Source organism: Barbus barbus (assembly GCF_936440315.1).
Source record: "Barbus barbus genome assembly, chromosome: 43".
NCBI classification, from domain to species: domain Eukaryota; kingdom Metazoa; phylum Chordata; class Actinopteri; order Cypriniformes; family Cyprinidae; genus Barbus; species Barbus barbus.
Window position 1 is genome coordinate 5,915,915 of NC_136721.1, and position 14,167 is coordinate 5,930,081.

Sequence of the window (14,167 nt, forward strand, 5' to 3'; positions counted from 1 at the left end):
ATACCTGAATTTGCAGATTGTCCAGATGAGCAAATTTTTTGTGACTTCACCTGTAAATGATAATGCTATTAGTCCAATTTTCCATTCATTAGACTAAGCTGTAACACTTTAGTTTAGGGACCAATTCTCATTATTAACTACTTGCTTACTAGCATGCATATTACTAGCATATTGGCTGTTCATTAATACTTATAAATCACATAATAATGCCTTCTGCATTACCATATTTAAGATCCCTTAATCCTACCCCATACCTAAACTTAACAACTACCTTACTAACTATTAATAAGCAGCAGTTAGGAGTTTATTGAGGCAAAAGTAGTAGTTAATAGTTGCCTAAAATTAAATAAAAAAAAAATAGACTACAATTGCAAGATGTTTTTTTTAGAACAAATATTCTTTATGTAGTTATCTATCAAAGTAAACTTTCTAAAACAGTTGTAGTTAAAACAAGTACCTTTCTTTTTGGCACAAGAATTGGTTCAGCTTCGATGGAGCTTTCTAGAATCTTTTTGGTGGGTTTCCGTTGTCTCTTTGTGCTTAGACACACACCATCACCTATTAAATGATGGAAAAATCATTTCTTTTTGACTGTTATTTGTGTTCTGATAAAAAGTACTGAATATGGTTAGCCCTAAAAACAATATAAAAAGCAATAAAAAAGTGGTTCTGGCTTGCAATAGGTCTACATATGGCTAATGCAAAAACAACATGGCAGAAATGTTTGACAAATATCAAACTATTTTCCAAACATTTGTGAATTTCTTCATGATTATATAAACTTTCAGAAAGAGCTACTCACCAATAGCTATAGCATTTTGTTTTTGAAGCTCCTCCTTATGATAAATTTCAGCACATGGTGATGGGATTGTTTCTGGAGGTGGAGTAAGAGTGTCTACAGACAACACCTGTCTCTCTTGACATGGCGTGGGATTTATTGAAGGAGTGCTCCGAGACAGGTCTTCTGGAGGAGGAGTCTGTAATTCTGGCAGGGGTCTTGACACACCTTGTTCTGTCACCTGAGGTTTCTGTATACTTTCGCCAGATGTTTTCTCCACTGGGCCACTGCAGTTATTGTTTTCAACCTATTCAAAAAGTTGCCAAAATTTTTAAGTAGATTACAAAATACAAGAAAACTTCCACATCCAACTTGATTTTCTAGCATAAACTGAGCTACCTTAGTAAAGGACTCAGGTTTCTTTTTTGCTTTCTTCTTAGTGGAAAACAATTGATCGTATTCCTCTGTCCATTCTATGAGTCTTTTGCTAGGTTTTCTAATACGTTTGTATTCTGTGAAAAGCACAAACATTTTTGAGCCCACTTTAAAATTCCACAACTACATATTATCCTTGGATGATGTTTGCATGGATTACATTGAAACCTTACCTGATGGGATGTCATTTTTTTGACAGTTGCTTTGAGTATTTTCAGATGCATTGATGGTAGTTTCCTTCCCAGGTACAAAAGGACAAGACTTATTTGTATCACCCATCAAAACGTCACAATTTTCTGAGGGTAATTTTTCTGTTTCTTGAATACAAGTACCTTCGACTACATGTAACGCTTTGTCACTGACTTGGTCAAACTTTTGCCAACGCTTTTTAGGCACATTAGCTGAGAACTTGGTGTTTGGTTCTTCTGAGGGTGGTTGGTGCTCAGATACCAGTACGTCAACTCTATCTTTCGAGTGGATATTTGCTGTGATCTCAGTGGTTTTCTTTTTTGAACAATTTTTTTTGCAAGGTCTTTGAGCATTTCTTGACACAGTAGAGGTTAGCTGAATTTCTGGGATCATATTTGTCCCAGACTTCGGTTTGATCTTCTGTTTTGATGCAATTTTGCCCAGTTGACATTTTTGTGAATCCACTGTGTTTACTGTGTTCATCTTATTCTTAACGTCCAGAATCAGTGATGGCTCCTCTTTAATAAGTTCATTTATGGGTAACGGTTCTATTACCAATGTGGTTCCATCTTTTTCCCGGCTATCGTGCATATCCTTGAGCATCATTAGGAATGTGCTAAACTTATAGTTTGCATCAGGATGAAATGACAAAGGCTGGCCACCCTGTTCATTTGTTAGTGATTTGAAGGTTATCTCTTTCATGTTTTCCACATCTTCCATCTTTAAGCGCAAAGGAGTAGAACTAGAAGATAAATTGGAAGCATGACTCTCTTGTTTGCATTTGGATGAATGAAAGGCAACAGGTGCTTGAAATATCAAAGAAGCTTCATCTTCAGATTTGACTAAATTTGCATCATCTTTACAACTCAGAAGATCCGATGATAACTGGATGCGTATGTTACTGTTTGAGTCCTCTTTCAGATCACATCTTGTTGTAGTTGGCATCTGCTGTGAAGGGACATGGTTGTCTACATCTGTTGTTTCAGGCATTGTAACATCAGAAAAATATACACAATTCTCTGTTTCGACATTTGATGCTGACTCTTGGTTTACCAGTTGTTTCTTCATCCACTCTGCCTCCTCCATTGCCTTCAGTGCTCTTGTCATCAGGCGACTACTTGCTGGAAGGCACTTCACTCTCCTATCGAGAGCTTTCCTGGCTTCTGTAGATAGATGTTCAATTCCGGTGATGTGATTGTCTTTGGGTTTCATGCTTGCGGAATCTGGCATCTTAATTTTACAAGATACCTTCCCAAAAGAACAGTTCACAGATTTAAATCCAGCACGGCTAAGTCCCCCGTTGACCTGACCTTTCCCTGTTTTGCTAAACCAAAGGCCACCCTGGTTCTCCACGTTCTTCTTTACTTCTTTGTCATTTGTAATGGTTAGTTGACTTGAGGTTGAGTTTGACTGATTATTAACAGCGCAGTGTTTTGAAATTTGCTCAGTACTTTTGGGACATCTTCGGATCTGTGGTACAGAGTCAATGTCAGAGTAGGGACTGTCCAAAGCTTCCATAACCTTATCCTTCTCACAAAGAAATTTCTCAGATTTTTTTAAATGTGTTGAAGACTTTCTCTGTTTCTTTTTGTTTTTAGACCCCTGATGATGTGGTAAGGTGTTCAGATGGTCTTTTTGTGTAACGGTTCCATTGGTCAGAGGACTAAAATTGGGTAATTCCACTGGCACGGACAATTTGTTTTCTGTGTTATTTGTAGTTCCTTCAGAGATTGTTTTGGTGAAGTCTGAGCAGGGAGTGGTGACCCTTGGTTTCTCCAGGAGAAGTGCTTCTGCTTCAACCACACTAGCTCTCCAAGAGTTCAGAAAACGCTTGGGTATCTGCAAAGTAAGCCAAGAATAACAATTTCACAAGGGTTTTAAAAAGGTGTCACAATATCCATTTAACTGAAAGGATGTTTCAGAAATTACAGAGTGTCTGGTGTTTTCATTTTGTTGGCGTCCACCTCCTCTTACAAAAGGGAGATTGTTAAACTGATATCCACCCACAAATATATGAGTAGATCGCTCAGGGACCCATGCCTGTTCTTCAGGTTCCCCAAATGTCTTGAGGAAATACTGACGATTGGTCCTATCTGGTGGCTCTGAAACATAATAGCACAAAGAAATGTAAGAAAGGACAATTAGATTTTTCTGGGTGCATTATGTGGGGAAGGAAAGCTATTGAAAATGTTGTGAATATGGTTCATAATGTTAGGAATGGGTGTTCTGTGGTTTTATGTCTTCTGTTTTTGTGTACTTACCTTTAATTCTATGGTAAACTCCCTCAACTGGGTGAACAGTCACCTGACATGGCCACCATGGTCTACGGTTGAATTTAGCCCAAATTACTTCACCCTCCAAATATTTCACTGGTGGTAGAGCCTTTGTTTTCGTTTTTTTTCTCTGCTGGTAGACATCATATATAAATGAGTTTAATTTACTGCTGAATATTTGCAGTATCACCTACAAATCATTATTTTTTTATATTTAATATGATTCATTTAGAATTTTAGCATATGCATTTTATGAGAATATTTCTCTTAGTTATTGTATTAGTAAATACTTAATTTTTTCTCTCTCTCTGGTCAAAGACCTGCCTATGCAAGAATACAAATGTATGGTCAGCCTGAAAATACAAAAATAAAACCACACAATTATTGCTTAATGGCATTTGATGCAAAATATATACTCTCCCAAAGCATAAGAAAAGTTTCGAAATTGTACAAATGTACTGCTCTCTAAGCTAATATAATGAAAATTGTATCAGTTTCTAAGATTTTACATGTTATCATTTTAAGAGCTAGTGCCACAGTTGATTGTAGGACAGTGGGATGGTGGAACAGAACCAGAACTTGCCATTATAATCCCAGCAGAGCTGCTCACAAGAGAAGAAAGCCCACAATCACTTGTAGACTTGTCTTTAAATACAGCTTCTTGCCCCAGAGATGAGTGAGCATTTGACATTTTGTTTCTAGACTTGACATCCAATTTTGTCTTCAAATTTGTATTTGTTGTATGGTGTTTCGTTGAGCCACATGACGCTCTTTCCAGTTGAGAATCCATAACTTCATCCTCGTCCTCATCTTCAAACAGTATTGACTCGAAGTGCAGGCCGTTTTCAAATGGACTGGATGAGTCCAGACTAAAATCAGGGCTGGGTGGAGATGTGCAGCTGTCAGTCAAAGCTGAATCCATTTTGAGACGGATGTGTCAACAACTCAGTCTGGCTACCACGCCCCCATCTGAGTTCCTTGTGTGCACACTGTCCCATAAGCCTTGTGGGTCCCTGTCAGGCAGAGGCAGGTCCTGATTCCCAAAGGTCAGATCTCTAAGGCTTTTTTTCGGATGATAAGTGAGTAAGACTTGACTCTTAGCCTTTAACCCATAGACAGATGAGACAGGAAGGTCGAGGGTTAAAGCCAAGTGTCTGTCTGCTGGTTTGTGATGTTTTCCATGTACTTTCTAGCGGATCAGGCACCTGTGGACAGGTACGGCAATGTGTTGCATTACTGAGAGTATGCACATGTGGGTGAAGCATAATGGCACATCTGAAAAACAAATTTGTATATGCATATAAACATTCACTTAATCTGTCTGTGTAAAAAACAATTAGTGCTTAATTCTAAAATGCTGATAATAATACACACTACTCAAAGTTTTCACTCAACTGACTGAAAAACTTCTAAAAAAGGCATTTAGATTTAAAAGCTTAAGCTTAAATGCTTGAAATTAGATCAGCAGAAAAATTTGTGTGCTTTTGTGTAATTAAAAACTGTATAAAATGTTATAAATAGTAAGGTATAATAGTAAATGAAAGCTACCAACAAGTGACCAGCATTGTTGTTTACGTTTATGTCTTTTAACTACATATAAAATATATAGTTCATTTATGCTTATATAATGACATATTTTCACGTGTTTATTAATTATTATGCTGGAAATGTTGGGCTAAGATCAGGACTTTGCCTTGACTATTCCAAAACATTACATTTCTCCTGCTTGAATCTTTCAATGGTAGACAAGCAACAAAAGTAGTGTTTAGAGTGGTGGTCTTGCCGCAGGAACACTTCCTTATTCATCTTAAGGGAATCATTTTTTTTCTGATATAAGGCAGAATTCATAGCTCCAACAATGATGGCAAGATGGGCAAATCAGCCCAAACTGCCACCACTGTCCTATACGGTTGGGATGACATTACCATTATTGAATCAGTCTTTAGTTTTCTCCAAATGTGATCATTAAAACCAAAATACTCTATTTTGGACTCTGTAGCATTGAAGCAACAGCATCCTCCTTGCTATACTTCATGTCTACCTGATGGTGGACTCACAAACCTTAGCCAATGTCCTGAAGATCTTTAGATGTTGCCTTGAGGTTCTTTGTGACCTCCTTGAAAATTATGTCCTGCATTTGGAGAGATTTTTGCTGTTGACCAATTCTGTGTCTTTTTTTTTTTTGTATTTGGAGTAGATTTTTGAAACCCCACTCTTTTGCAACTCTTTAGAAATCTCTTTTGACCAGACACTAAGAGATAGAGATCCCATTATTTAAAACACCTGCTCAAATTACCTCCATTTTTACTGAATCCTTAATTACTGAATTATTATGATCTGATATTTCTAGATGCCCGTATATTTCTCCAAAATGTATTTCCACCACAATCGTTAAATAAGTGGAATATACAACATGAGCAAATACAAATATTTGTTTGTCATTTGTTTAATTGGATTATACTTATATGGAGATTTGTTAGATTTGTACATTTTATGTTGAAATAAAGACATTTCTTAAGCGTTCAAACGCGGATTAATTACGTACTGCTTACTATTCGTAGTAGGGGCAGTATATAGGATACCATTTCTAACACACTCCATAACACAGGAACGCAGCACATATATGACAGAGAGAAGATAGAACTCTGACTGATACATTTCACATGAAGAAGTACAACATGATGAGATACGGTCATGACATACATGTAAAACTGGCAGCGCTGGGCTCATTGTCACGCGTGCTTTCTCATTAATATTTATATGATATTATATGAATAAAATCTCCCGAACAAACATCAGCACGAGTTCACAGTTACAACGGTCTTCCTCTTAATATTTCGTTATTTTAAAACAACCTAAGGAAACTTACCATTTACATGTTGGTCAATGTCACTGATATTGAAAACTCTTCGTTTGTGCGCGTCAAATGACCTTTTTTCCCAAATTGTGAAAGTGGATCAAGAAAATCCCAGCCGCAGCTGCAGTAGTAGGCCGGAGAACCTGAGAACACATTCATACTATCATCACTCTACCCCTTCAAAATAAAAACAGATCAAACACATGCATTATAACACTCACACAGAGAGGAACCTTTCCAGTGCGCGATGTCTGAGTCACAACGTACCTCTTGGGTTACGACACGGACGTTGTACTTTTCATTTTCAATGATTATGGTTTCCTTGCTGTCGACCTGCCCCTGGTTCTGTTTCAAGCCCGTGACTGTATGTGTCTATGAACAGCAGCCAATCGGCACGACAACCCAACCCCCTGCGAGAGGAGCTCTCCTCAACTCCTGTGCTTCACTTTATCCCAAAATACAATTATACATTTCATAAAACACTCAAATGTACGTTTAATCTAACATTTCGTGTCCTATTAATAATATTTTACCACTCCCTTGCCAGAAACTGAGCTCTTGTACCGAGCAAACATTTCTACCCTCAAGTGGTATTTTCCTTATAATCCTATTCTGAAATAAACCTATGCATTTGACACAAACTCGGAACCGTTTGAAAATACGCGATTTTATTCAAGTTCAGCGCTCTTGATCATTCAAGATGGAGTCTGCCGTGTGCTGGCACAGGCCACAAAGTGTTAAATTTCGATTTGAAGTAGGGCTTTATACATTCAAGAAGTTGTGACTCGTTTTTCTCAGTAGAGTTGATTACATGTCAGTGCGCGTTAAGATACACACGTGCGTTCAGCAGTGCTGCGCAATAAATAATGGCAGGATTTCAATATTGCCCATAATAAGAGGATTTTGTGTAACAAACAAGGCATACAGAAATACGAGCAGGCAACGCAGCAAAAAGCACTTCTCCGTTTCATTCAATCACATTTGTAACATATGAAAATTACATCGAACCTGTGTTGATTCTTATATTATTTGGACGTGCAAACATGTACGGCGCATTTGTTTTCCTTTCCTTTTTTTCTGAAGAGAGGGAAAATGGAGGAGTCCGACACCATCTCTACGTTTGTGGCCGATTTTAATCTCGTGTGAATGTGAGGGCTTTAATGCGACGAGCAAACAGATTTAGATAAACAGCGAAACGCATATCTCGTGCATAGCAACAAATCCTGCATAACTCAAAACCACTGCCTAATAGTCCCGTGAGGTTTATTATAAGGGAGGGCTTGTTTGAGGTTAGAGAACCGTTATCATGTCGACTGACGACGTCGTTAAACATGTTTCAGCGCTGTCTGTGGGCCTGCTGCACCTGACAGAAAACACACCCGAGATACAGTAAAGTTTCCCAGCCTCGCTTATAAACTATATCTTAATATTGTTTCTCTGTCAATTTTAAAGCGAGTGAATACATATTTCTCTGTCAGATATGCCAGGCTCTACCTTTAGCCTAATTCAACACACTGGCATCTGAAATATTGCACACTGTCTGAAATTAATGATTACTAACTGATATTAATAATTTCTGACTTTTTTTTTTCTAATAGTGTTGAAATTTGACCAGTATTGAAAATCATTCAAATTGTGTGAATTCTTAGTTATTTCGTCCAAAAATAATTAATCAGTTAGCTAAATATTGATGACAATATGTGTGCAAATAAATGTTGAAGAAATTTGGCACACAGTTTCTGTAAAAGATATGCTGTCCTTTTTCATTTTAAGTAACTTTTGGGGTTTCAGAATATCTGTATTGTAAAATCTATTATTCTGCTATAAAAATAAAATATATTTCACAAATTAATCTCTGTTGTGACTGGAACAGTCAATGCACCTCTATACCAGCACTACACCTTATATTTAGTTAAGTAGGCCTATTGGTTTATGTTGTCATGCAAAAAAAAATTACATCAAGAGGGCCCTTTAACGCTGGGGCCTACAGACCCATTGCACCCTATAATTTATTTATTTATTTATTCATAGGTAACAAATGTAATTTTATTATTTTGCTAACTTGTAATTAATAACTTAATAATAATTTATAATTGTCTTATTGTTTATGTTGTTCTTTTCTGAAAAATAACTACCACACGTTAGTATTTTTAAGCCTAAAACGCATACTGCTCTTTCTTACGCCCCCCAGTGGTGAGTAATTTTTGTCTTGACCTATTACCCTTCAACAATCGTTCAGTAGAGTTTTTGTCCTTTGGTGATTAGATAAGACTTTTGTTGATTGTTTTTGTAGACTCATTTGGTGTATGAACAAAATAAAACAGAACCTGGATATTTAACTTTGACAAAATGCAGTTAAATAATTTTCCTCTGATAAATACACTAAAACGTTAATCCAAGAACTGATATTAGTAAGAAATCAGTATATCGTTAGGTTAATATTAAGAAAATATAATTATTAGACAAAGGCATAATTTGTTATGTGTTAGTATTATACTTTAATTGATGGCCTACTTAAAATCTCCACAAACTATCAATGTAGTACCAAATGCTACTGACAGGGGGCAGCACAATCCAGCAAAAGAATTTCAGAAGCCCACTGCCCTGTCCTCTGTCCCAAATAGCGCACTTGACATGGATTTGCGTTTGCTGGTGCATGTCAGTTAGGTCTACAGCAGGAGTAGGCAACGTCGGTCCTGGAGTGCCGATGTCCTGCAGAGTTTAGCTCCAACCCTGTAGCCCTAGTAATTCTGAAGACCTTGATTAGCTTGTTCAGGTGTGTTTGATTAGGGTTGGAGCTAAACTCTACACTGTAAAAAAATCACCATGATTTTAACGGTAAAAAACTGTGAAAATACTACAGTAAGAACCTGTTAAATGATTAACGGTAAGTTCCTGTACAATTTACAGGGACAAACATAAACTGACGTTCCCAGAATTCCCTGCGTTGCATTTCAAATTTTGTTCGAATTTTATGTTTTTTCTTTGAAATAACTATGTTTCTTAGTTTTTTTCTTATCAGTTATGCATATTTCAGTTTAATGAGTCTCACCAAGATGGTGGTTAGTGCTTGTGTGAATGACACTGTGCACCTTCTATATATGTTGTTATTTAAAAGTGATGGGCTTTGGTTCATCATGTAACTTTTGGCGCTTTTCCTTTGCATAGTACGGCACGGTACAGTTCAGTACAGCACACTTTTGGGAGGTTTTCCACTGGGTACAGTACCTGGTACTTTTTTTAGTACCACCTCGGCCGAGGTTCCAAGCGAGCCGTACCATTACCGAAATGTGACGTTTAAACTCTGCTGATCACTGATTGGCCGGAGAGAATCATCTCTGCCTGCGTCATTGAACTTGCGGCACGAGACACCACAGACCCGCTAGATTTAAATCAAAATAGAATAGATTTTAATAAGCGCACCATTTTTTTATCAACCAAAAATGGCTGTTTCGTTGACTGTTGAGGAAGTACAGACGTCCCTCTCTTTGATAGCCGAGGAGCGGTTCCAGCGAGAGCTTGATGGAGCGACGTGGAATTAAAAGTTTTTTAGGAGTCACGGCAGTAGAGGCGGCCCAACTATAACGACACGTGAATAATCCCGCCCACTCTAAAAGCGGTACTAAACTGCAGTGGAAACGCAAACCGAGCCGAACTGAGCTGTGTCGTGTCGTGCCGTGCCGTTCTGAGCCAAGCCGAGCCGAGTCGTACCACGCAGTGGAAAAGCGCCATTTCTCATCACCACCTGCAAACCTTGGTGGTTAACAGTGTATTTCAAAGGTACAAAACAGATTTCAGTACTTCAATAGGTTGGTATATTAACATTATATCAGTTAATGAAATTACGGTATTTAAATGTAAAAAGTTAAAACCGTAAAACCTAAAATGTTTTTACCGTATTTTTTACGGTAGAATTCCGGCAACCACAGCTGCCGTTTTTTTACCGTAAATTTAACGGATTTCTATTTAGAGTGTACAGGACAGCGGCACTCCAGGATCGACGTTGCCTACCCCTGGTCTACAGCATCATATTGATATATTTTACATTTTATGATTTATGATTTCCCACATCAGTGCTTCCTTAGTGCAGTGGATTAGTTCCTACGTGACAGTGTTACCGAAAAGGTTAAGAGGCATTTAGGACAGGGCCATGGAATCTCCTCATGTTGGTGAGTAGAGGCTATCCTACACGTTACGCTAGCATAGAGCAGCTGATCTGGTGAAGGTGTCTGGTTGTCACCATCTCTCAAAGAGAGTTCCGGAGGCCCACATGTCTGAGTCTGCGTGTAGAAGCCTTTTCCTGTTGTTTGAGATTCCACTCTCCACCCCCGTTGTTTTCCTCCTTAACCTCTGACCCTCGCCATCCCAGCTGACAGCTGTCTTCATTTGTGACAGCTCTGTCCTGCTTTCTATCTGTCTCACTGCTTCCCTTCTTTTCCACATCCTCTCTTACTCAACTTTTTAAACAAACCAGTGTCGATAGCACGAATTGGCATGAGTGGTTGAGAAATGAAAATAAATGTCCCACTCAATGTTTTACTGTACATCCTGTATAAACAAAGACTGTCGGTTTACAGCACAAAGACTTACAGAAACTAAATGCAAAGCAAACTGTTCACTTCTGGGCAGAGGAACTTAAACGGCAGAGCTTAATCCTGGTTTTAAACCAAAAACGACATAGTTAACAATACATTTCAGGTTTAGACCTGTAATTTGACTTCATGTGGATGAGGAAATTATATTTTGCATGCTACACTTGAGCCAACTGACTGTGACGAATGACGTCTTAAGCTCATCTTAAGTAGGGTTACGTCCTGTCTTGTGTTTGGTTATTATTCAGAGTGAGTTTCAAACTGTTGCCATGTGTGGAAACACATTCAGGCAGAGAGTCATTCTGTCCACTAGATGGAGTCAATCGCTCTATCATAGATGATGTATCTGCAGGCCACACTACCAAGATTATTCTGGAGTGAAAACTGACTCACTCAAAACTGTTATTTATAAGCATTCAAACTGTCAGCATATATGCATTGTATTTATAGAACTTGTTTAATTTTCTTACATGAAGTTACCACTTAGCTTGGCTCTTCGCTAAACTTCACCCCCCTCTATCTTAGACAAGCTCTAAAAAACATCCAATGGTAGCAAATTGGAGATTTCTGTGAAGAAGACATTTTTAGTAAAATATGCTTAGAAAGTGGTAAAATTGTTGGATATTATTCTGACGTGGGCTAGAATAAATAAGTGTGTTTCCCCCCTAAAACAGCATAAACCCCAATTTCATTGGTCAACTCCATTACGCGATTACCTGTCAAAAAAGGTTCAGACTTTTAAAGATTCAGTTCAGAGTGCTGAAATATAATGGATGGATCAGACCGAGATAAGCAGTAATGCTATCCACAAGGATGTTCTACCAATGTTATGCCAAGGTTAAGGTTAGGGGTTAGGGATTACTATTTATTTTGGTGTTGTATAGCCAATCAGCATTGACATGACCAATGAAATCTTTAGAATCATTTGCGGGGTGCTTAACTGGTTTGAGGAAATAAAATCATGCAATGAGTTGTAACTTTGCATTTTATCTATAATTTTCCCTAAAAAATAAAGTAAATTATGCCATAACGTGACTAAACACTGTAGAGACTATGAATCAGAATCAGGTGATTCTCAGGTGTTAAAAATGTAAAGCCTCGTTAGAATGCAAATGTAACTGATAAGATTAGTGTAGCGTTTCTATCATGCATTTCATATGTTGATGTAAAATCTTAGTTATTATTGACATACAATGATGGGAATCAATATGTAAATGAAATTACATTAAGTTTGTAACCTTGGAGAAATGTAGGTGTTCTTACTGATAATTTGAGAATTATATAAAGTTGTATTTTCTTTAATAATTTATTATTCATTTAAAGATCTGGAAAGGAAGAAATAACATATGTGTCCTCTCTATCACTATAAATGCCACAATATTGAATTTAAAATCACTCAAGTTCAAATATCCTCTATAGACTTACATTAGAAATAAGTAAAATCTGGGCAGATGGCAACAGTTGCCAAGGTAGGATTGATCAGACATATTTTAGGTATAGCAAAAGCTCATTTTTGGCAGCAAAATCTCCACTTTTATTGGTTCCTGTTAAAGCATATTTTTTAATACAGTTTAAACATATTGATTAGCATAGGGTTGATATGATTGTAACCCACAGAGAAATAAAAACATAACTGTTCTTGACTGCGTCCCGCTCACACTAGAGTACCCTTCTGTTCTCGTCACCCCAGCACTCGTCAATTAAAAAAAAAAACGGGCCTGTAGCTGAATGCCAAACAAGGCACAAAACCACACAACCGTCTTGATGAACCAACTCCCGCTTCCTGTCATGGGAGACTATTAAAAAAATGTCATTTCAATTACCCCTATTCTGTGCTATCCAGAGCCCGGGTCTTTCATTAAGGACACTGACTTGCGCACATGCACACACATAAAAAATGTGGTGAAAAGAAGAGGAAGTCTTGAGGACTTTCAAAGCACCATTGGCGGGGAAAGCCTCTTGTGCCCAGAGAATGGGAGCAAGATGAATAACACGCACAGGGAAACAGCCGCCCGACACAAAGTGAACTGGAGTAGTCCATTCTAGTCGGGCGAGAGGGTCGACTTCTTCAGGGAACGGGAGGTGCGGGGGGAACCCGGGGGTCCTCAGGAGCCCAGGACCTGTTCTTAATGAGAAATTCCTGGGGATTTGGAGGGGCGCAGAGGTCTTCATTTTCTCACTGCGCCCACAGGCTCCTGGAAATGGGAGGTGTGGGCTTCTTTTGAGTATCTGTGGGGTGAAGGAGGGGAGCGCTATTGAGATGAGGATGGGTGGGGGGTTGAGGTATGTGGTGAGATTATGTATATGAGCTTGGGGCTCACATGTGGACCGCCACCTCTCATAGCATGGATGGGGGGAACTGGGGCTTATTGAGAAGGTGGAGGTGTCCCTCTGAGAGCTAATTCTCAGAGTGTCTAATTAAAAGAATAAGCACGAAAGATGAGGAACCTCATGTGCAGCTGGGCCACCAGGAGCTCCGCTAAGAGGCCCCGGGGCTCCTTACTTACTTACCATACAGCGCTGAGGGCATCTTGGCCCAAGCCCCGAATGGCGGGGCCGGACATTGTGTGAGGACAACTGCTAAGCTCCTGCTCGGACCGAGTACAAACAAACCCCACTGGGGCACTGACGGCTGTTCGAGGCTGGGGATGGAGTCCCCCTCTGGGATGCTGGCCCTGAAGCACCTCTGCATGTGAGATGGAGCCAAGCAGTTAGAGCCAGGACACAAAGCCCAACATGGGGCATGCCACAAAAATTAGCTGGAGACTTGCAGCTTTAGCGATTCACATCTTTACAGAAATCTCTTCATGGAGCGTATTTGCAGAATTTGAAGTTTAGCACTGTAGGTGGTGAAAAATGCAGAGCTAATGACTATTTGTTGGATTTTGAGATGCAGAGCCACTTATAAAAACCGTCTTTATTCTTTATGTCCAGTTTGGACTGTTATTTCGACATTCATGTCTTAGTCCCTGTAGTTTAGCAAAACCACTAGCTCTGAGAAAAGGTCCAGGAAAACCAGAGATTAGATGTTCTCAGACTTGAT

General features: G+C 38.7%; 1 protein-coding gene across 1 annotated transcript in view; it reads right to left on the minus strand.

Moving 5' to 3' along the window:
- Positions 1-6,900, minus strand: part of LOC306862846 (histone-lysine N-methyltransferase, H3 lysine-36 specific-like) — a 23,036-nt gene extending 16,136 nt beyond the window's left edge. Inside the window, exons 1-10 of the mRNA XM_079405869.1 lie at positions 6,754-6,900; positions 6,545-6,675; positions 4,259-4,950; positions 3,664-3,808; positions 3,332-3,504; positions 1,387-3,241; positions 1,178-1,290; positions 803-1,085; positions 458-558; positions 5-50 (exon numbers count right to left, since the gene is read on the minus strand). Of these exons, the coding sequence (XP_079261995.1) occupies positions 5-50; positions 458-558; positions 803-1,085; positions 1,178-1,290; positions 1,387-3,241; positions 3,332-3,504; positions 3,664-3,808; positions 4,259-4,597 (3,055 nt within the window). The 5' untranslated portion in view covers positions 4,598-4,950; positions 6,545-6,675; positions 6,754-6,900. The remainder of the gene's footprint in view (positions 1-4; positions 51-457; positions 559-802; positions 1,086-1,177; positions 1,291-1,386; positions 3,242-3,331; positions 3,505-3,663; positions 3,809-4,258; positions 4,951-6,544; positions 6,676-6,753) is intronic.
- Between the last annotated feature and the right edge of the window lie 7,267 nt (positions 6,901-14,167).